Source organism: Suncus etruscus, chromosome 1 (genome assembly GCF_024139225.1).
Source record: "Suncus etruscus isolate mSunEtr1 chromosome 1, mSunEtr1.pri.cur, whole genome shotgun sequence".
Classification (NCBI taxonomy): Eukaryota; Metazoa; Chordata; class Mammalia; order Eulipotyphla; family Soricidae; genus Suncus; species Suncus etruscus.
Genome location: NC_064848.1, coordinates 24,505,507 through 24,529,259, shown reverse-complemented (window position 1 = coordinate 24,529,259; position 23,753 = coordinate 24,505,507). Strand labels below are relative to the sequence as shown.

General features: G+C 51.2%; 1 protein-coding gene across 1 annotated transcript in view; it reads right to left on the bottom strand.

Annotated features, from left to right (window-relative positions):
* Positions 1–2,082: 2,082 nt before the first annotated feature.
* Positions 2,083–23,753, bottom strand: part of SHB (SH2 domain containing adaptor protein B) — a 110,885-nt gene continuing 89,214 nt past the window's right edge. The window contains exons 4-6 of the mRNA XM_049784145.1: positions 18,531–18,699; positions 12,659–12,778; positions 2,083–2,272 (exon numbers count right to left, since the gene is read on the bottom strand). Coding sequence (XP_049640102.1) covers positions 2,089–2,272; positions 12,659–12,778; positions 18,531–18,699 — 473 coding nt within the window. The 3' untranslated portion in view covers positions 2,083–2,088. The remainder of the gene's footprint in view (positions 2,273–12,658; positions 12,779–18,530; positions 18,700–23,753) is intronic.

Below are 23,753 nucleotides of genomic sequence, written 5' to 3'. Positions count from 1 at the left end.
GGAGAGATAGCATGGAGGTAAGGTGTTTGCCTTGCATCCAGAAGGTAGGTGATTCGAGTCCGGCATCCCATATGGTCCTCTGAGCCTGCCAGGAGCCATTTTTGAGCATAGAGCCAGGAGTAACCCGAGTGCTGCCGGGTGTGACCAAAAAAACCAAAAAAACAAACAAACAAAAAATTAAGTTTAGGTTAATGGCTAGTGTTAGGTCCCAGGACTCAGGTTTGGATTAAGGTTTAAGATTTGAGCTAGAGCTAGAGGGTTTTGGGTTAAGGCTGAAAACATTTTTCTAAGGCTGCTCATTTGGGGGGGGGGGGATTATGGACCATAACCAGTGACGATTAGGGGTTACTCCTGGCTATGGACTCAGAAATCGTTCCTGGCTTGGGGGACCATATGGGACACCAGGGGATTGAACCACCATCAGTCCTAGGCTAGCACGCGCAAGGCAAATGCCCTACTGCTTACACCACCGCTCCGGCACCAAGGTTGCTCATTTTTGAGGGTTAGGATTAAAGCAAAATTAGGGTTAGGGTTGGGATGAGGGTGAGCAATAGTTTTTTTTCTTTTTTTGGCTTTTTGGGCCACACCTTGAGATGCTCAGGGGTCACTCCAGGCTATGAGCTCAGAAATCACTCTTGGCTTGGGGGACGTCGGGGATCAAACCAAGGTCTGTCCTAGACCGGCCACATGTAAGGCAAACACCCTACCGCTGTGCTATTGCTCCAGCCCATAGGGTTTTTGATTTAGATAGGCTGAGGCAGAATGAGAGTAAAAGTGAGGTATTAGGGATATTATCGGGGGTCCTCTCAAGCATGAAGCAGGGGATCCCACATAGGCTGAATACAAGGCTATGAATAGGGTTAGGATTTGGACAGGACAGAATAGGTTAGGATAGGGCAAGCTTTACCCCATCCTAGGTCTAGAACCACTCCGTCTTTGGGCTGCAGTGTGGTGGCGGCTGGAACAAATGGAATAAAAACTCAGCACTCCTATGGTGTGTCTGTCAGTGCCTGCCTGAATGCAGGGGAGGACAACCTGCCCTGGGCATGGTGGGTGTCAGCTGGGTATAGAAGTCCCACTTTAGGCAAGGCCAGTTAGATGGGGGAAAAGTCCTGCTCTGGATACTGTCAAGAGTCAGGTGGGGAAGGATGCTCTGTCCTGGGCAGATGGTGGGGGAGTGTGCATTTGTCTGGGTTTTATGTGGGTGACCTGACCTCTTTCTGTAGGGTGCAGGTTAACAGTAAGGCCACATGGAACCAGAATACCACTGCCTGCAGAGGAGGCTCCTTGTCTGTGCCAGGCCTCATGGCTCTGAGCAGACTGTGGGTCAGACTCTGTCCTGGACGGCTGCATGGCAACGCCTGAGCTTCAGGCAGATCTTCAAGCCTGCTGGGCAGATCCCCGGAATGGAACCAACAGGAAACAGTGACACCCCCCCCCCCATTCCCAGCCCCACTGTGGCATAGAAAACAAAGGGAGAATATATATATATATATATTAAATGACTATTTTATTTACACACCCTATTCATAAATAATTGAATCCTCGTTTGGACAACACAATGATTCCTTGGCGGTTGTAAAGACGACAGTGAGTGAAAGTAGATACATGGACTGACTGGCGGCCGCAAGGGACCCTTTCCCAGAGTGCACACTTGAGGGAGGCTCCCAGCACCTTGGGGGTTGGGGGAGCCAGGTGGGAAAATCTGGCCCCTTTTACAGGTGTGTTTTGGCGACAGTTGGAAAACAAAGAGACGCCACAGGGAGCCCCGCCCCGCCCCCAGGAGCGGCTGCCTTTGTTCAAGTTGCAAGGCATCTCTTTGGATTTGCAAATATTTTAATTCACAGGAACTCAAGGAAGGGGTGGGTTGGGGGCAGGGTGGAAAGTAGCTGATCCTTGGGTCTTCTCCAGCTCCTGTGCCCCTACCCAGCCCCCAGAAGTGGCGACAGCATTCTAGACACATGCAGTGGTATGCCAGTACCATACACACGACACAAACTGGACGGCCCGGCATCGCCGCCATGGGGGGCGGGCTCTGGGTCCTCCAAGTCTGGGCTCTGCCACAGAACAAGGCGGGGGACGGTAGGCTCACAGGGTCCGCACAGCCACCGGGTAGAGGAGAGACAAGTGCTCGGCTCCTTTGATGGGGAGCTTCCTAGTGGTGTAGTAGTGAATGACTTCGGGGACGCTGTCGAATGGGGGGCTGTTCTGACCCAGAACATACTTCTCTTTGGTTTTGGCCAGTTTCATGTGCATGAAGCCCTGGTTGCTCCTGCAAACAGAAAGAGAAGTGATCAATGCCTGCCCACTGACCCTGACCAAGGAGGGCTGGGGGGCTGGAAGGCAATTCCTTATCTCTGAATATGAACAGGCACTGTCTTTCTAGGGTTGGCCACGCTGCTGCTAAAAAGTTCTAAGGACATTTTGGTGTCTGGGACCAGAGGTGCTGGCCACTCCCCATTCCCTTACAGGTTCCACACACCTGGGCCTTGAGTCACCACTTTATGTCTGCTGAGAAAGGTCCCAAGAAAAGCCACCTGGATGACAGGTGCAGAGCTCTATCCATCAACAGCTCAGTGTACTTGTTTGCTGCATGGAGCTCAGCCTGCTAAGTGCAAAGTTCAGGCTCCCTTAACCTGGCTGGAGAAAGGGGCCCCATCCCCCTCCCCCCCAGCTCTGAGCCTGGGTCTTCTGGATTCTCTTAGGGTCCTGCCACTACAGCTGAGGAAGCTAGTGCTCCAGATTCATCTAAAGCATGTTTCATGGTGACACAAGGCCCCAGTTCTCCATCGACCCCAGGGGCCCAGCTTTAGGGAGGCCAAGACTGACCCCCCAGCTGGACTGAAAGCTCTGAGAGGCTGAAGTAGGTTTGCAGACATTCTGGGCTGGCTGTGGCAGCTCTCTGGGGATACTGGGGTCCTGCACACTTCTTCCCATTGGGGCTTGGGTTCTCCCCACCCCCACCCCCAGCTGTCCCCGCTCTCTTCATGTGATGATTTGGACTCCAGGACCATTAGGAAATGAACAGAGCCTCCATCTAATGAAGTGTAGGCACGGAGCAATATATCTGTTCGTAATAATGTATTTAGAGATGTCACCCTCGGCTTAAAGGAAATCGTTTGGAGAGCAATTAGGTTCCAAGAGAGAATAATTCCCGTAAAGAAGTGAAATTTAAATGAAGACTTTTTTAAGGCTGACAATGTTCTAATTACAGAGCCTGTGGCAAGCTCTGCGCCTTGGTGAGGGGTCGTTCCCTGGGAGAGGCACAGGCAGCGGTGGGGACTTGGTCGAGCTGTGCCACCTGCTTAGGAGATGGGCTTATGTGGCTGCATCAACCCCTGCAGCTCTGCTGAAGCAGGTCAGAGGAGAGAATGGAGCTCATGGGGCAGCCCTACCCTTGAAAACACTGCCTACAAGACAAATAGGGCAATGCTTTGGGGTGTCAGTCACCATGCTTCATTTTGCTCCCAGGTCTACAGGTGGGAAGGGGGAGGTTGCTGATTTAAGATTCTGGGAGTTTCAAGGAGTCAAAAGTCTATCTCTTCTCTGTGGTTCACCTGGAATGGTGGCAGGGAGGAAGGCACCACAGGCAGAACCAGTGGTGAAGAATGACCATTCTGACCCTAAGGGCTACCAGGTTTTAGAAACACACTGTGAGTGATGCCATGAGGGTAAAGGGCAGCCTTGGACCCTCCTAACACCAGCACTGTGCATTCCCAAACACTCGACTTTTGGTCCATGCGGATTTATAATCCTGAGCTAGATGGACTGGGGAGAGGGCAACAGAGAGAGGTCATCATCTGGCCTCACACAAGGGCCCAGCACAAGCCCCACCTACAGTCTCAGGCCATCCTGGGATCTTGCTGGCCTGGAGGTTTGGGTTCTGGCCTCTTCCTGATGCCCCCAGGAGCCACGTCCTGCTATGTGCACTTATGCAGGGGGAAAGGGTGGCTGGCTCCAGGCTCTCCAGCCCAACACTGACTAGAAAGACCTAACTGACCCCTCCACCCTCCTCCAGGCAGCACCGTGGATGAGAAGCATTAGAATCCCAGCAATGGACTCCTGGGCTGACTCCTAGATGGGGGTGGGAGTGGAGAGTCAGGGCCGGCTCTGCATTCTACACCCTGCTCCCAGACACATGGCAGTCACAGACCCTGACCAGCCACAGGTTTCAGTGGGAACCAGACATTCCCAAGCAACTCAGTGGAGATATTTTTTTGGATTTTGAAACATTCAGAGCTGCTCCAGAACTATTCCCTTTTCGGTGCTCAGGAGGGACCACATGGTGGCAGAAATTAAACTTGGGGGCCCTACACGCAATGCAGCCCTTTGAGCTATCGTGTGTGTGTGTGTGTGTGTGTGTGTGTGTGTGTGTGTGTGTGTTTGCAGTGCTAGGGATGGAACCCATGGCTTCACACATGCAAGTTATATCCTTGACAGATAGTTGAAACTTGTCCCCCTCCCTCCCTCTCTCTCTCTCTGCCCTGGGTCTGCACTCAAGAAGTAATCGGTCCTGGCAATGCTTGGGGCAACATATAGGATGGTAGGGATCAAACTTGTTCAGCTACCTGCAAGATAAGTGCTTTACTCACTGTACTATCACTCCAGCCCCTGGCTAAGATGATTCTTAACTTTCCATGGAAGAAGACACCATCAGAAAGATAAAGGGCTGAGCAATGGATGTGTGGCTGCACTGCACAGCATAGGGCAGAAATACAACTTGGGAAGACTCTCCTCTTACCTGGTGGGAGGTACACCTAGGAGGAGCATGAGTGAGCTCAGAGAGGGCAAAGCAAGGCTTTGGCCAAATACAGAGCAAGGTGGGCTGTAGCTGTGAGCTGAACCTGTCATCAGTGTCCCTCTGGAAAGGCATGGGTGAGGAAAGGGGCTACCTCCACTTGTCTTACTTGCTCTGATCCTGTACTCTTTTGCTCAGAGCCTTGCGAGTACAAATCACAGTGAGGTATATCTAATGGAGGTGACCTGTCTCGTAAGAATGCTGGGGTTTGGGGACTGAAGTGAGAGCACATCACTCATTAGCATCACAAAAGAGTACCCCCTCATCACCATCATTATCAAAATGGGCCCAGTTCTGGGTCTAATAACAGACCCCCACCTCAGCTCATAATCACAGGCTTTAATAAAACCACTCAGTCCGCAGCAGCAGCTGTGGGCTGGGCGGGCAGAGTGTGAGGCCTCACCTCTTGCTTCCAGACCTAATTGCTTGATGCATATTTCATGAAGAATTCTGGGTAATAGTTATGTTAAATCGTTTCTTTTCATGATAAAATGACTTGAAAAGACTTGCATATAACATTTGTGCAGGAGGTAAGGAAATTGTCCTTTGGGACAAGTTTGTGGATTCTCCCCCAGAATGCACATGGGATGGGCAAATTGGGGGCATCTCCACTTCATCTCCAAGGACAGGTGGGAGGGAGTGGCTGTTTCCTTGCAGTGTCACTTGACAGTGCACAGACCCCCTCCCCATCCAGGGCTACGGTCACATTAGTCCACTGAGGATTCTAGTGCTCAGTGCTATACTGGGACCAACTATCACTATTCATGAACATGGAAAGAAGGACACTGAGAGGAGTGGGGAAGAACTTGAAGTGAAGCCTGACTCTGAGGCATGGAGGTTTTTGTGGCAGCCTTGACACTGGGGCTCTGCAGCAACCATAGCAGCCTCACCTTCCTTACTTCCTTGACTCCCTGCAGTGACCACGGCAGCCTAGCCTTCCTTCCCAAAGTTACAACACCTCTTTCCCATCCTGCAGCGATGGCAGAAGAGGAGAGTCTAGTTTAGGGCACTCAGCAACTGATGTAGGGAGGGTCCCAGGGCTCTGCATTCCATGCATCTGGTGATGGCAATGAAAGGGGGATCACATAAACCTTACCCCATTGGTGACCTCAGGCTGATGGAATAGGTCATCCTGCCTGAACTTTGAGTCTTTCCCACTGTGCCCTCTGATAGGTGGGCTATCTCCTACCCCTCCCATAGCCTGATGCAGCCCCTTGTGGAACACTCCTGAGTGCCTGCGGAGAGCAGAGACCCAGAGGAGGTGCAGAGTGACCAGAGACCAGAGGAAATTCTGGGGCTCAGCTGCAGAGAAAAGCAGTGCCCATCTCAGGGGCCGAGCTCCTCAAATGGGACTGGGATCCTGGGGGAGACAGGCATAGCCATTGTTGCCCTTGGCTGGCCTTGATGGGGGCACCCTGTGGTGTCCTGAAGCAGCTGGAAGACTGGCTTTGTCTATTGCTCAGAACCAGAACACTTCAAGGACCAGAGGAAGGAGCGAGTCGAGTCGCTAGGGTCAGGATGAGAGGACAGAGTCTAGGGCCAGGACCTTTGATATCCAGCTGTGTGATGGGGGACTGGGAGTGAGTGGGTAAAGGAGGTTCTTTGAGACTGAGATGTCCGAGGATTCAGGGGCACACAGTAGGTGCTGAGGATATCTCTGACTATACTGCATTATCACAGATGATAGCCCTCAGGCATACTCAAGTGTTCTAAAGAAGAGTCAGGGTGGTGCAGTGGACAGGAATACAGGAAATGGTATCATAGCTTGAGGGGAAAAAGAGGGACAATGCAGTGGTACTTTTTTTGAGGGGTGTGCACACCCAGTAGTACTCAGGGGTTGTAACCAGTTTAGTGCTCAGAAATTACTTTTTTGTTTTCATTTTTTTGCCCATACTTGGAGATACTTAGGACTTACTTCTAGCTCTGCACTCGGGAATTACTTCTGGTGGGGCTCAGAGGATCATATAGGATGCCAGAAACCGAGCCCCGGTGGGCTATGTGAAAGACAAATGGGAGTGCCCACCTTGCAATTGCTCCAGCCCAAATCATGCTGACTGTTAGAGCAACGGTGAACAGTAAACTTGCAGGTGACTCATTATAAACTCAGGTCCCAGAGTCTCTCCCACCCCCAGACCTGGGTCTGAGTCGTTCGTTGCCCTGCTGCTTCTTAGCCAGGCCTCTCTGTGCCTATTTCCCTGTCATTCACGATCACCCAGAGGACAGACAGTCCTGAGATCAGAACTGGGCAGTGCCTGCTGAACACTGGCTGGCAGGTGCTGCAGCCGGTGGGGTTTCTGACAGGGCTCAGGCTCCACCTGCCCCACACCCCAGGAGCCTGAGCCCACTGCTGCCCATCTGGCAGGGTATACTGGCTTGTGCTGCCTGGCTGGGCACTGGTCTGTCTTCCCGTCTGTCTGCTGTGCTGCTTGTGAAGCCAAATGCTCCTGCCCCTGCCCCATCGCTGGCTACAGCACAGGATCTGGGTCCTGCTCTGTGGCAAAAGGCCCCTGGGCAGAGTGTTTGCTTCCCTGAGGCCAATGTCCCCAAATAGCAAAAAGGTGTGTGTGCTTGTGTGTGTGTGTGTGTCCCACAATGGCCAGAACCCTTGTATTCTTGCTATATCTTCTCTCTCTCTCTCTTTTTTTTTTTTGCTATATCTTTTCAGCTTGAGACTTCATCAATGTGAATATCCCAAGCTTTGTTGACCTCCCAAGACCCCAAAGTTTATCTCATTGACACATGAGTGTCATTGGCCACAGAAAACATAATTTCGAAATAAAGATTTTTTTCCTGTTTGATTTTGGGTCACACCATACTGCACTCAGTGGTACTCTTGGTACTGCTTGTGAGACGGTGCAGTGCTAAAAATCCAACCTGAGGCTCTGGTATGCAGCATGCACATAGTCATTAGTCATGCTCTTTGCTCTGATGTCAACTTAAAAAAATTTTTTTTTGGAGCTGGAGAGGTGGCGCTAGAGATAAAGGGCCTGCCTTGCAAGTGCTAGCCTAGAATGGACTGTGGTTAGATCCCCCAGTGTCCCATATGGTTCCCCCAAGGCAGGGGCATTTCTGAGCGTATAGTCAGGAGTAACCCCTAACAGTCAAATGGGTGTGGCCCAAAAAAAACAAAACAAAAAAAATTTCTTTTTGAGGGGCTGGGGTGCACAGAGGGAATATGGCAGTGTCCTGCCCTGCAACGCTGCCTGGGGCTGTTAGCAGTACATGGGTTTTCAAAACAAAACAAAACAAAAACATAGGGATGAGGTGTTGTTCTAATTAAAGAATTTCAAACAAGGCAACTTTTGCCAACCCAATTGTTTCAGAAATTCTTCTTCTCTTGAATGTGTATCTCTCCTGCCCACTCCTTTGAGCCATACCCAGCAATGTTTAGGGCTTACTCCTAGCTCTGCGCTCCTGGTGGAGCTCAAGGGACCATATGATATGCAGAGGATAAACCTGGGTCAGCTGCATGCAAAGGCAAACACCTTCCTACTGTTATTTCTTCAGCTCTAACTACCTTTCAAAACCTTACTCTAATCTCTATTTTTCAAAATCCAGGATCTTAGGGCCAGGGATATGGCTTAAAGGGCTGTAGTGCAATACATGCATGCTCCCAGGTACAGAGCTGGGAGCTATCCCTGAGGTGTGCACTCGCTTGTCTCTATCTGGATGACTCAAGCCCCTTCTTCCAGCTGTGACTCCCACAGGAACAGAACAGCCACCTGCCTCTGGAGATCTTATTGTAGGAAGGATGGCAGCTGCCACTAGCCATGCCAAATGTAGCTCGAAGAGGCTGATTATATTTCCTCTGGGCCTTGGGAGTTATTTAACCAGCTCTAAGCAGAGTAAGACCACAAATACTTTTCTGAGGTAATCTAAGGCAAACAACCTCGCCTGTGTTTGTACAGTCTTCTAGAGTTTACAAAGCGCTTTCACTTCCCTTGACTCCCAAGCCCTCACCCTCCTCTTCACAAGGAGGGTGAAATGGGTCAGGATTTGCCTGCCCCTTCCACAGTGACAGAGAACACAGTGCCCATCACATGGACGCCACACACTGGCTTATTTATGACATTAAAAGCCAGAGCAATGGAGCTGGAATGATAGCACATCAGTAGGGTATTTACCTTGCAAGCGGCCAACATAGGACAGACCCAGGTTTGATCCCTGGCATCTCATATGGTCCCCGTACCTGCCAGGAACAATTTCTGAGTGCAGAGCCAGGAGTAACCCCTGAGAACTGCCAGGTGTGGCCCCCAAACCAAACCAAACCAAAAAGCCAGAAGCAAGCAAAAGTGGGTGTCTCAAATGTTGGGGGGCAGGGGAGCTTTCTGATGGGTTCAAGGCAATGCTTTCTTGTTTTGTTTTGGGGTCACACCCGGCAGTGCTCAGGGATTACTCCTGGCTCTATGCTCAGAAATCGCTCCTGGCAGGCTCAGGGGACCTGAGATATGGGATGCCGGATTCAAACCACTGTCCTTCTGCATGTAAGGAAAATGCCTTATCTCCATGCTATCTTTCCGACCCCTAAAAGGCAATGCTGTATCTGGCCAACAAAGGAGGTAAGAGTAGATGTGAGGCACGAGGGGAACCAGTTCATTGACATTATTCCAGTGCATGCCACTCTGAGATAATTTTAGCTTAGCTGTGTGTGTGTGTGTGTGTGTGTGTGTGCGCGCGCGCGCGTGTGTGCGTGCTTATGCTCACGAATGTGTCCCTATGCACTGTTGTTTTTTTGTTTGCTTTGGTTTTGAGGCCACACAGTGTTGTTCAGGGCTTCCTCCTGGTGCTCAGGGAACCTTTTTTTTTGTTTGGTTACTAGGTGTTGAGCCTGGGTCAGCCAAATGCAAGGCAATGGCCCTGCTTGCTGTACTATTGCTTCTGAGAGTCTATCCCTGGGACTTGAAGCCACTGGTCCTCCTTCCAGGCCTTACTTGCTGGGGACACAAAGCAGGATATGGGCGCGACACACGGAATTTGCCCTCATGACTTGGCATTGGTCATCTTCTGGACTTCTTGCTTTTGGTTTTGGGGTATGGTGAAAGGGGCAGTGACGTTGAGGCACCCAGTTTTCCTGGGTCCTTTTTTAGTTTTATTTATTTTTGGATCATGCACTCTAGAGCTGGCTCTGGCCTCACTCCTGCTGTTCTGGATGTTCCTAACTTCTGGTACTTAAGGGTTAGGTGCCAAGGGGAAAGCAGAGCCCCTGTGGTTGGGTCACTAGCCCCCACCCTCATCAAGCAGAGCCAGAGAACATTTGTTTAGATCAATTTTGAGTCTCAGTTATAGGCAACTAAGTTGCAGCAGGAAAGCCTCACACTAGGAGGAGGCAGGTGTGAGGGGCCAGAGCTGAGTCCAGGTAGGTCCTAGGAAGGCAATGAGATGCTGGACCACGCTGAACCAATGACCAGAGGCTCTATGAAGTCCTTAAGAACAGTAAGCTGCCCTTTGCCTCATGTGGGGTCACTTAACTGCATGCTAGACAGGAGCCAGTACACAGCCCACAAAAATGGGGAAACCCCAGATTTGTATAGATTTGGAGAAGCTGAGACTTCTACCCTGAGACCATCCTGCTCTTTAGTGGCAGAGTTGGGGTTCCAGGGTGGGACCATATGTGGCAGCTACTTCTTTCTAGTTCAGGTGCACATGTGTCTTAGGGCACAGAGAGGCAATGGGGTACATCAGAAATTGGATGGGAGGAGTTTTCTTTCCCCCTGTGTAAATTCCTCAAAGATATAAAGGTTCCTCCCCCATATCCATGTCCTCCTTTAGTGTTTCTCCCCCTTACCGCCCACCAGGCAGCCTAGAAGCAGTGGTGGGAGCAGAGGGCAGGATCGTGGACCTCTGAGTAGTGCTGGCATGGCTGGGCAGCTCACACCACTTTCCTTCAAGTCCAGTCAGCATGAGGGAGGAGGACCTGGGGACTGCTATGGGGCATGAGGACCCCAGGACTACTGCGGGGAGGGCACACCCACGGAAGCAGACTGCTATGCTGAAGCTCCAATGTTGACCTCACAGGAGTGTGGGTGTTCTCTGAGGACATGTGAAGGGAAGGCAGCCTGTCTGCATCATCCCCCTCCTCACTGTTATTACTTCTTGCTCCTGGCTGTCAGCGGCAACAAACTAAGATTAATCACTTGCCTGCCTAGACCTAGACCAGCCTCCTGTTTAAAAACTCTCTCCTCCACTGCTATAGAAATCAAGAAAGAAAGAGGGGCAAGAAACCTAACTGCAACTTAATGCTCACATGTCCCGGTCCCTTTTGTGGCCACTGCTTCCCATAAGGGTGCAGAATAGGAGAGACTGGGGTGGGAGGTCCAGCACTGGGGCCAAACCCAGTAGCTTCCAGGAGGCATTGTGTATTGATCAGCACAAGAGTTGCTCTCCAGTAGGAGTCCCCGCCCCCTCTCCTGCACCAGGAAAGATGGGGTACCTGGCAGGGAGGCACCAGGTGCAAGCTGTGAGTAATCAGCCTGGAAGCAAATCAAGCAGCACAACTCCAGACCCTTCTTCCACTCACCTGAGTGGACAGATATAGCCTGCACCTGCCCCAGTCTGAGCCTTGTCTGGCACTGCCCCTGATCCCCATGGTGAATCCTAAGTCTTCGGGAAAGCAGAGAGGGGCAGAGATGCCTAGCGGACATGTTGGCAACCTTGGTTTCACGAACAGGGCCCCAGTGCAAACTGGTGTTTCCCAATGGGGTTCAAGAAGGCCATGGCACTAAGTGAGCAGCGCACAACAGGAGAAAGACAAGAGCTTGCATTCTAAGTGGGTCTCTCTGCCAAGGTTATTGCTCTCCACTCCACCTGGTATGAATGAATGTGGCTCATTCATTCACATGGGAAGAGCCAATGGCTGAGTGAAGCAGAGCTTTGGGGGCACCAGGAACCATCTTCATCTGCCAGGCACCACTCAGCTTATCTCTGAGCACTGGAGATGCCCCTAGGCCACTGCCACATCTGGACTCAGCACTACTCAGTAAGTGGGGAGGGGGGGGGTCAGAGCCTCCCCCAGGCCTCACTAGTGCTTCTCCACAGGATGGATTCCACACAGCTGTGCCTGACCCCCTGCCTGTTCGTGTGGCCAACCTCCTGTCTCTTAGCCTTCCTCTCCAAACCTAGTCAGGATCCATGCATGCAGATTTACAGTGTGCTTATGTGTGAGTTTGCACAGACACACACACTGGAGGCTGGGACTGTGACCCAAAGGGCCTGCAGCTTCTTCCTGAGACTCTCCAATCCTGATCTGCTGCCTTCCCTCCCAAAGGATGTCTATTGTCTCTCACCAACCCTGCACTTTCCTGGGCAGGAATGAATGTGGCCCTAGGACTGGAGTTCCTGCATGCAGCACACTAGTGTTTTGCACCATCTCCCGGCTCCATGATTCCTCCCCCCACCACCCATTTTCAGGGGTCAGACTTAGGGATGAAACCCAGGGCCTCAGGTATGCAAGATACATGCCCTTATGGAGAGACACCCCATCCCACCCCCGGCCTCCCACAGGTCACTTGGCAGTTCTTCCGGCATTATTCATGCCATTGGTTAGGCACAAGGTGCTGAGACCGGTGCACACAATGGTGCTATTGGTGCATCTGGAAAGCTCCAAGCCCCTGTGCAATGGAGAATCACATGGCCGGGCCAGCCACCCTGGCCCTATTGTGTCCCCTTTTGTAGCCTCCTTTTCTTCACCCAGAAAATGGAGACACTCTCATCTGAGGGTGTGGCAGTGAGGTCAGAGAGCTAAGATCCACCCCTGCAGCTGTGGGCATGACAAGTGGGCCCTGGCTAGAGGTGCCCCTCCTGTTATGGATGGATGGAAAGGGAGGCCAGAGTGGAAACCCGAGTGGACAGACGTGCACTCACTTCAGCGAGAGGGAGAAGTCATGCTTGCTGGTCTGGCTGTTCCGTACCAGGTAGCTGCACTCCTTGCACAGCCTCAGTAAGCTCTCAGCATCTCCCCGACTGATGGAGCCATGATACCATCTGTGGAGAGGACAGAGGGTCAAAGCCTGCAGCCAGCACCCAGACATCTGCTCCTATTTGAGGAGCCATGTACCCCCTTACGCATCCCCACCCTGCCAAGGGCTGCCAGACACAACTGGCATGTGCCCTTTCATTTGGGGCACAGGAAGTCCTGGGAGGAAAGATGCTGTGCTGCCCCTCCACCATCCCAGGTCTCCCGTTCTGGTAGGAGTGTTAATGGCTGATAATACTCTCACACAGCTATTAGCTGTGTGTCCCAGGAAATAAGCAGATACATAAGTGGCTGGCAGGATGGTGGAGCAAGATTGCATGTCACCTGAGGTCAGTACCAATGCAGAGAGGAGTCTAGCCTGGCTGGGAGGAAGTATGGGGCAGTGAGATGGGGCCAAAAGTGGGTCCAATTAAGGGACAGCAAAGTCGTGAGCAGGGCTGACTCGCTGTGATGTCAGCAAGTGTGCCACGCTCTGTGCAGGGGGATCTGGCATTGTTGGGGCCTGGTGGCCATTTGTCCTTGCATCACAGATTTACAAGAGGCAGTGGTGGAGGAGAGGTGGTATGATATGGGGTCTGGAAGAAAATTGGAGGGGCCAGTTGGTGGGGCAGGAGAAGAGGGATAGGGAGAAAAGGAGAAGGTAAAGGAGAGGGAGAAGCATGAGCCACTTGGGCTGCCACAGTTTAATTACAGGAGCAGGTGGGTTCAAGTTACCCCTTAGGAAGGCTTCTGAGGTGTCCCTGAGGGTAAGAGGCTAACAGGGAGTCCCTAGGAACAACTACAGTTAAGCAGTAGTACAGCGCTATCTCTGGGCTCCCCTGACCCTGGCAAATCTAGTGGTTTATGAGGAAAACGAGTTCGAGTCACTTGAGGTGGAACCTTTCTCTTGGAAAGACATAAGCAGACTCAGGGAAAGTGCTGCTCACCCTGCCCTACCCAGCACAGGAACAAGCCTGATAGGCCTTGTTACTGGAGAGCCCAGCAGGGGGAAACAGCTGGTTTCCTCTGCAGCTCACTGCTCTGTGGGGAGAGGAGGGATCACAGGAGAGACTAGGGGGTGGAAAGAAGGGCTGAAGGACACCTAATAAGGATAGAGGGGACAGAGGGGATGAGGAGGGCTGTCTGCATGGAAGAGAGACCCAGAAAAGGAAGGTGTGGTGTGTGGGGACATGCAGAACAGGACAGCCAGACCAGACCTTGGGGCTCTCGAAGACTGACTATCCAGCCCCATCAATACCCAGAAGGGTGTCAATATCTCCACCTACTAAACCAGGGGTCTCAAACTCAATTTACCTGGGGGCCGCAGGAGGCAAAGTCGGGGTGATCCTTGAGTGCAAAGTCAGTAGTAAGCCTTGACCATTGGGGGGTGTGACCCAAACAACTAACACAAAACAAAACAAAAAAAGATTCCTCTAGGGCAGGGTCACAAAATGTTGTATGGAGGGCCGCAAACAGCCCACGGGCCGAGAGTTTGAGACCCTCTCCATGTCTTGAGTATGGGGCCACACAGGGCTCAAGAGACAACTTCAGGGCCCGGAGAGATAGCACAGCGGCGTTTGCCTTGCAAGCAGCAGATCCAGGACCAAAGGTGGTTGGTTCGAATCCCGGTGTCCCATATGGTCCCCCGTGCCTGCCAGGAGCGATTTCTGAGCAGACAGCCAGGAGTAACCCCTGAGCAGCACCGGGTGTGGCCCAAAACCCAAAAAAAAAAAAAAAAAAAAGAGACAACTTCAACTCAATGCAAGTGTGGTTCAGAACAATGGTCTCCTAAGGAAGCTGAGACTGGGCCAGGAAGTGAAAGTGGCCTCAGGTCTAAGGCTGGAGCTGGGAGGCGATGAGGCACCAGGGATTGAACTCAGAGTTCAGAGCACACAGATAGGAAGGCCCCAGAAGGACATCTGACTAGGGAATCTGTATGGTGACATGAGAGAAAACATATTCTTCCCTGGAGGGCTGAGGCATGTGGACAGGCCAGTCCTGGGACCAACCATAGGTAGTGCAGGGGTTCTGAACCAACATTAGTAGAATGCAATACTTCCTACACTAGCTCTCTAGCCCCAGAAAATGTATTGTTGTTATTGTTGTTGTTGTTGTTGTTGTTGTTGTTATTATTATTATTAGTAGTAGTAGTAGTAGTAGTATTTTCCTCTGCAGAGCTAAGAGCCAAGAGCTAAGAGACTGAGTTCAGACAAAGGGAGGGGGCACAGTGCTGGGCCCCATGGCAAGGCCAGGTGACCAAAGAAGTTGATTTCACCCCAGGCACAGTGCAGGGGACAAGTGCTTTCTTTCTGTTCTGTTATGGGTCTCATTTCCTGATGTTTGGGGTTACCCTTGACTTGGTGCTTAGGGGAACCTGTGGTTGTAGGGATCAAATTTGGATAGCACAGTGGTGTTTTCCTTGCAAGCAGCCGATCCAGGACCTATTTCTGAGCAGACAGCCAGGAGTAACCCCTGAGCACTGCCAGGTGTGGCCCAAAAACCAAAACCAAAACAAAAACAAATTTGGGGTTCCTTAAGCAAAGCCTGTGCTTGGGTCTTTGAGCCTTCTCCCTGAGACCAAGGAACACAGGATTTCAATGGAGACACTATCCTCTCAATAAGAAGCTGGCCTGAAAAGGCACCAAAGCAGGAGGAAGCCAGGAGATCAGTGAGAAGGCTCCCCTGCCCCTTCTCCCCCAGGCCAGAAGTTACTTAGAGAGAGGGAGCAGGTGGGGCCGGCTATACTCAGACTGTAGACGGACTGGCCTCTAACCCTACAGTGAAGAGCCAGACACTGGGAAAGGTGGAAAGAGTATAGAGGAGTCTGCGAGCATGGCTGGGGCAGCAAGGTCTGTGTAGAGCTTTGATGGAGGAGAGGCTGGAAAATAAGCAAGTTTGCAGGGATGGAGTGTCAGGAGCCTGGCAGTGAACATGCTGTGTGAGGGGATGGTGCTCAGCAAGCAGCTAGACAGAAGGTTCCAGAGCTCTGGAAGAGGTGTGGGTAGTGCACTAGGAAGGCCAACAGGGACAGGGTGGATGGCACAATCCATGGCTCATTGAAGGAACAGTTTGAAGAGTTAGAACAAAGGGAGTGGTGTCTCTGCAGGAGGGGGCCTCCCATGTACCCTTCAGCATCACTTTGAGCATCCCAGGAAGAAGTGGAAACAGGAGGTCCAAACTACAACCATCAAACTTAAAATAATGTTCCTGTTGGGGCCAGAGAGATAGTACAGCAGTAGGGTGTTTGTCTTGCAAGCAGCCGATCTAGAAGCAATGTTGGTTCGAATCCTGGCATCCCATTTTGTCCCCTGAGCCTGCCAGGAGCAATTTCTGAGCAGAGAGCCAGAAGTAACCCCTGAGCACAGCTGGGTGTGACCCAAAAACAAAAAATAAGGAAAGAAAGAAAGAAAGAAAGAAAGAAAGAAAGAAAGAAAGAAAGAAAGAAAGAAAGAAAGAAAGAAAGAAAGAAAGAAAGAAAAGAAAAGAAAAGAAAAGAAAAGAAAAGTTTCTGTCAAGGAGCCAGGCTGGGGGATGGGAGGGAGTCTGGCTGGCCACATGACCACACGGGACAGTTGACAATGGTGCCTGGATTGATGCTAGGCCATTCTATGCCTGAAACTCAACCCAGAATAACTTTGTAAATCACCGTTACTTTTGTAAGACAAATCAATAACTTTTAAAAAAGGAAGCATGAGGAAAATAAAAAAAAAAAAAAAGAAAAAAAGGGGTGTGGAAAAAAAAAGGAAGCATGAAGGTTGGAGAGATAGTACAATAAGTAGGGCATTTGTGTTGCAAGATGATCCCGGCACCCGGAATCCTGCCAAGAGTAATCCTGGAACACAAAGCCAGGGTATGTCCTGAGCACTAACCACAAGGTATAGCCCTAAACCCCTCAAAAGCTTAAAAAAAAAAAAGACCTGGGACTAACGCGGATAGGACATTTTCCTTGCACACAACCAGCGTGTATTCGATCCTGACATTCCTATGGTCCTCTGAGCCTCCCAGAAGTGATTTCTGAACACAGAGCCAGGAGTAGCCCCTGAGCGCTGCTGGGTGTGGCTCAAAAACTCAAAACCAAAATTAAAGACCAGGAAAATAAGGGGAAAGTAGGAAGGAGGGTGGCAGAGGAAGTGTCACAGCTCCCCAGGATAGTGGTGGGTGGGTGTGGTCTGTGCATCACTGGACACTGTTTAACAGGCACCAATTACATGTTGGGGCAATTCTGTGCATGAGGATGCAGTGGTGACTCAGACAAGCACTGCCCTGACCGCTTATTAAACTACCAACAGGGCAGGAGCCAGGGCACAAGACAGAATCAAAACAATTTTATTTATACCAAAGAAGTTTGAAACTAGGAAGTGTGGCAGGATGATGGGGAATTGTGGGGTAAAAAGCCTGGAAAAGGGGCAAGACGGGGGCCTCTCAGCATCTTTCCTTCTCTTCAGATGTGTGTGTGTGTGCGTGTGTGTGCGTGTTTGTGTGGCAGGCATATGGGCATCTGTGTGACCACATGTTCCCTCTTACCCTAAGATCTGGGACAGCCCCTAGTGCCTCAGTGCTGCTCAGTCTGAAGCAGCATAGGTGTCTCTGCCCAGGCACCTGACTTTGCCGGAAGAAGGGTTTTACCCAACAGGCATCTTGGGCAATGAGTCAGGGCCTTGGAGGACCAAAATAATCCCCAGAGTCTGGAGACATGAGAGGCTGCAAAGCCAGTCCCAAGTGCAGACTTGGCTGAAAAACTTGTAGGGTGGAGACAGGAAAGGAAAGGGAGCAGAAGGCCCTGGAGCCCCCAGGCTGAGAAGTAGATGGGGGCTGGGTAGGCTGGCCACAGCAGACCAGGGCCAGGGTGAACAAGGAGCAGCTCCTAGGCTGCTTGGGGCTGTGTCCTGTGAGATCTTTGAAACCAGCCAGCCTGATGTGGATCTACAGGATAAACAACCATTTCGCTCTAGCCACCTGTGCTAGTGCTCCAAGCATGTGCTGGGGACCTCTGGAGCAGGGACTCAGTCCATGATGTCACTCGGGAAGCCCTGCATCCTGCCCCGCCAAAGAGTGTTTCCTGCGGGTGGAGACCAGGATCCCCTGGATACCACTGCAGAATCCAAGTTCTGCCAACATGGTTGTGGGGGGATGCAGCAAAGTTTCTAGCCTTGTAGGGTGCCTGTGAAGTTCCAGGAGTGCCCAAGCCAAGAGAAGTGAAGAGAGGGGGAGCTGTGAGGTCCCAGCCACAATTCCACACCTCCTACAGTTCTTGGTTTCTCCAGGGACCATGGATGGTGCAGGTTTGTTGTTTACAGCACCTCCTCTTGTTGGCCAGAACCCCACAGGAGACACTGGCAACTCAGTTTGACAGGCAGCCCATGAATAAGGCTGTGGCCTGCAGGCTTCGGAGCTGAGCGCGGACATGCATACGGGAGACCCCAGCAGAGATGAGAGGTTGGTGATCCAGTTCAAGGGCTCCGCTAGTGGGCCCAAAGATGAACAAAGAAGGTCAGGGGGTGGCAGGAGCAGGAGGAATGGATGAGATACCATATGGAGGTGAAAATCTCTGGTGAAAGGAGCTGAGAATAACCAAAGCAGGAGACCCAATTCGATTCCTGGCACTGCATAGTGTGGCCAGAGCTACAGAAGAGAGTGTGAAGCAAAAACATGCCAGGCGCCAGTCTGTGGATGGCTAAGGGGCAGGACTGCGGTTGATGGCCATGGGAGGGGCGGCTCAGTCTCCCACACACCCCAGCTGTGGGCCAGGACAGGCTCCAGGCCACCAACTTCCAGACTTACATTTGCTTCTCCAGTGGGACAGCGGGGTCCACTCTCTCTCCCAGAATCCCACAGAACTCGGGGCTCCCGTGCTTGATGGGTTTAAAGCCTCCTCCGGGAGCTCGAAGCTGGCGCCGCCGATCCCGGGAAGGTGAGGGCGACTGGCGTTTCTCATTGCCATTAAACTGGGCTGCAGGGGCGACAAAGGGAAAGAGAAGGTAATTCCCTAGGGCACAGTATGTGGGCAGTTTGGTGGTCAGCTGGGACTTACCAGTTTGCAACAACTGTGGCTGGACAAGAGACCAGGCCTTCTAGTTGGGGTGCCTTTTGGGGACTGGCTGAGTCTCCAGGGACCTCTGCACTCATCCTGGTGCCTCAAGGAAGCCGCTTTAGCCTCTAGTCAGGAGCACATGATATTCTAGGTGGTGGAGGGAGGGCAGGGAGTTCAGTGCCCTATACTGTTCTCAGGGACAAACCTGTTTCCTCATGTTCTACTTACAAACCTGTGTCTAAGTAGCCCCTTCACCCACTCTCCATTCTGCATGTGTACCTTCCCCTGGGCCAATTTGAGTTCCAATTAGGGCTCCAGCCTCCTCTTGGCTGAGAGCCCCCACAGCTTGATACACCTGCCTGGAAACAAGGCCTGAGTAGTACACAGCACATGGATCCCCCATGCTCCTTCCTCCCTGGCCCAGGGCCTGAGGGTGGTCCCCTGTGGTGCTCCAAACAGCAGAAAAATCTGAATGGCCGAGAGGTTCCTAGATACAAGCTTCCTCCTCCAAGGATTGGGGTAATTACAGTATCCACCTCAAGGCCCAAGATATCAGCAGAGGCCCCCAAAGCCTGTCCAGAATCTCGTGATGAACATCCAATAACCACTCCTGGCTTTACCCCAGCGAACTGTGAGGCTCCTATGGGGGTATCATGCCGAGGGCCTGGTAGGCTAGGTTTGCAGATAGAAAAGTGGAAGCAGTGGGCACTCACAGAGACAGACTTGTAGGATTCAGTTGCAGGCATGGTTGACCCATGTATACCCAGGCAGATGGATGATGGCCACCCTCCAGTCCCCCGAACTGCTGAATGATACTTCCCACCCCCACTATGCATTGGTAACCCTGATTGAGCATGGTGCCGAGGTGGCTTCCTGCTTCAGGTGACACCTGTGGATGTCGGGCAGGCCCAGCACCCTGTTCCTGCCCAGGCACTCCTGCCCAGTCCAGGCTGGAGCATATAGATGGGGGAACTCAGGGTCATATTGAAGAGGGGAGGTATAGGATTGGTTGGTCACAGCACTTCATGCTACTTACACAAACAGGAGGAGTGGCAAGGAAATCGGGGAGTTGGCCAAGACATGGCAGAGACACGGTGGGCTGAAAAAGGACTCTAACTACATTCTCAGAGAAGTAAGTGGAGGGCAATTTTCAAGTTTTACTGGGGCAGTTTTGTCTGGGCACTTCTGAACATGATTATTGGCTGGAGAGGTTGGGGGTAAGCACTATGCGGATGCGAGAGCTTCTGGCTCAATTTTATCACATGAACCTAGAGCTGCTCTAAGAAAAAGCTTATTGATGGGGTGGAGCTGGATAAATAGCACAAAGGTAGGGTGTTTGCCTTGCATGTGACTGACCCAGGATGGATCTGGATTTGATTCCCGGCATCCCATATGATCCCCTGAGCCTGCCAGGAGCAATTTCTGAGTGCAGAGCCAGGAGTATCCCCTGATCACCACCAGGTGTGGCCTCCCCCAAAACAAAACAAAAAAGAAAAAGCTTATTGGTTAAAATATGGGATGGGGGTACATGAAGAGCTAAGACAGGGGTCAAGGCACTTGTTTAAAAGTTGGTTGACTTCTTTTTTTGGGGGGTGTATTGTTTTGGGATCACAGCTGATGGTGCTCCGCAGTTATTCTTGGCTCTGCACTTTGGAATTACTCCTGGCAGCACTGGGGGCGGGAGCAATGTGAGGTGCTAAGGATCGAATGTGCATTAGCATGTGCAAGGCAAGTGCCATCCTACCAGGAGAGGACTGTAGGGTCCTAGGATCTTGAGGCCCTTTTGAGGACCAGGTCCTGAGTGCCCTGACCTACTATTTGAAATGAAGCCTGGCTTCTATGGTGTGGCTGGGGCCCAGATACCTGTCTACATGGGCATCTGCCCCTTTCTGTCTTTCCCATAGGCTTTCTGCAAAACCACAGCTGCTCATGGAAACCAGGGCTCAGGTTCTAGCTGAGCCCTTTGAGCTTTGGGCTAGCTGGTCAGGACAGTTACATTGGTACGTGGGGGGACTCTGGAGGCAGGTGAGAGGACTTTTATCAACAGAAGGGAAGCAGGAAGTGACTGTTTTTTTTCTTCTGGTTTTTGGGTCACACCCAGTAGCACTCAGGGGTTACTCCTGGCTGTATGCTCAGAAATTGCTCCTGGCAGGCTCGGGGGACCATATGGGATGCCGGGATTTGAACCACCGTCCTTCTTCGTCTAAGGCAAAGGCCTTACGATGTGCTATCTCTCCGGCTCCAGGAAGTGATCATTCTAACGGGATCTGAGAACTTGGGTGAATACAAAAAGAGCCAGGTGAAGAAGGGCCTCCTTGGAGAAAATGAGCTGGAGGCTAAGGCAGGACCAGAGGAGGGGCTGGGCTGAGGATGAGCTAAGGGGATAAGGACCACCTGCCCCCAACCACCTGCTCCACTGGAGAACTGGGCAGTTCCGGTTAGTAGGAAGGCCCTCTACAGACCTTTGGCCAGGGAGGGAGAGAAGTGAAGCTGAGAAAAGGCACCTGATGGGGCAGGGCATGACACAGTAGGGGAGTAATGTGGCACATGGTGGGATGGAGTCTGCCCACAGCAGGGCAGGGCCATGCTCCTCTGCAGGTCCCACCCGACCAGCCCTCCCTCTCTGGCCCTGTTCATGAGCAACTACCATAACTCCCAGCCTGCCCCACTTACCAACCCCACTTGTTCTGTGGAAAGACTCCAGGGAAGAAATCTCCCCTTACTGCCCTCTCCCAGAGACCCACCTGGTCTCCATGCCTACAGCCTCTAGTTGCCAGTTCACCAGTCTGGGTTTCCATGAGCACCCTTGGGGTAGAAGGTGCATCCCTTGACCCTACGCCACCCTCGTCCTTGTACATATTCCCGACAACACAGGTGCTCAAAGAGCGAAGGAAGAAACTTAATGAGCTGCTGTTCTGCGTTATTGGGAAAAATATCGGCTTTCACACCATATAAATTGGATAAAACCTAATAAAGTCCTAGTCAACACTGTAATTCCCTCCTGAATTAATTCATACATTTACTTGCAAGCTTAATAATATAGCAATATATTTTAGTGGGAACAGGTGGTGATGAATGACAGCCTTAATTAGGCAAATCACTTCACCTAAAAACACACAAACTCCGATAGCAGTGATTCAACAGCACATGGGGAAAAAAAAAAAAACTAACCACACACACACAATAACAGGTTAAGAACAAAAGCTCCAAACACAACTGCTTTCATTCCTTCTAATTAAGTTTCTCTTTAATCTGTAATTTAAAATGGCAATTCTTTTAATTTAGTGATTTTTCTATAGAAGAATAAAAAAAAGACAAGCCCACAAAAGAAAATCTGCATGGAGGGAGGGGGGAAAAAATCACTTCACCTCTGAGTATGGCAGGGAAGGGAGAACCTCATTAATACCCCACAGGCAACGACAAGGGGGGGCATCGTGGGGGTAGAGACAGGAGGGTGGGCTGGGTACAAATCCCAGTCCTCCTGTGGTACCAGGCGGGGACCCAGTTCACCTGACTCTTGGGGAGAGGAGGCCCCATCAGTTCCAGAACCTCTTTACTATTGTTGTCTTTGTTTTTGAGCCTCACTCAGCAGTGCTCAGAGCTTACTCCTGGTGCTGCTTGGGGGACCATATGGGATGCTGGGGATTTAATCCATCAGCCATATTCAAGGCACACTACTTACTGTCCTATCACTCTGTTCCTTCCTTTCTCACCCCCCCAACCCCCAGAACTCCTTCCACTTTTCACCCTCTGGATGAGATACCAAGGCTGGGGTCTACCCTTTGTCTTACATGGTAGATTTATTTTAATTTTTAAAATTTTATTAATGCACCTTGATTTACTTTTATAAATCATAGTTTAGTTTTAGACATAAAATGTTACAACACATTCCACTACTAGTGTCAACGTCCCTCCACCGGTGTTTTCCAGATTCCCTCCATGTCCCCCAACCTCCAAGCCATCTTGACAGGCTTTATGTTTTTTTTTTTTTTTGGGGGGGGGGGATACCCGGTGATGCTCAGGGGTTACTCCTGGCTATGCGCTCAAAAATAGCTCCTGGCTTTGGGGACCAAATGGGATGCCGGCGGGTGGGAGGGAATCTAACTGGGGTCTGTCCTGGGTCAGACGCATGCAAGGCAAACGCCCTACTACAGCACCATCATTCTGGCCCTTTTTAAAGTTCAGGTCATATGATCAATGTCTTTGCCTCAGTGGCTAAGATATTTATTTTGAGCTATCATTCCTTAACACCACCGATGTAACTGAATCCCCTTTGCCCTTGACCCTTGATTGATCTCTTCTTTTTCTCCCCTCTACTCTTCTTTTTCCTTCCTATACTTTGGGGCCAAGAGTAATCTAGGCCTCCACCCTTTTAATCCATTGCAATCCCTCATACAGTTATTCTAATTACCATATACAAGTAATATTATTCTGTGTTTATCCTTCTCTTCTGACTTACTTCTTGAATGGTAGATTTTATCATTTCTGTTATTTTGAGGAAGAGGAGGTACAGTGTTCCACACCCGGTGTTTCTTGGGGTTATTCCCTTACCCTGAACTCATCTCTCCAATCCCTCATGTCGATGAAACTGACTGACCCTGAGTTCAATTCCTGTCCGGCATACACTGCCTCTCATGCTGGAGGAACCTGCAGTCCTCTGAGAGCAAAGGTTGAAAGATTCTAGCCCTGGGAGTAAGGTTGGATGGGAAAAAAGATGAGGTTCTCTTAAGGGGTTGGGAAGGTCTTGATAACCCAAGATTTATAGATGTCTGGATTCATTGTACTTGACCACTAGAGTGGCTCCAAGGTCTGTCACCAGTCAGCCCTCCCCCCCACAGTGTGCTGCTCACTATCCCTGGGAACTGGCATCTCCCTCTCTATTTTTTTTTTTTTGGGCCACACCCAGCATTGCTCAGGGGTTACTCCTGGCTGTCTGCTCAGAAATAGCTCCTGGCAGGCACGGGGGACCATAT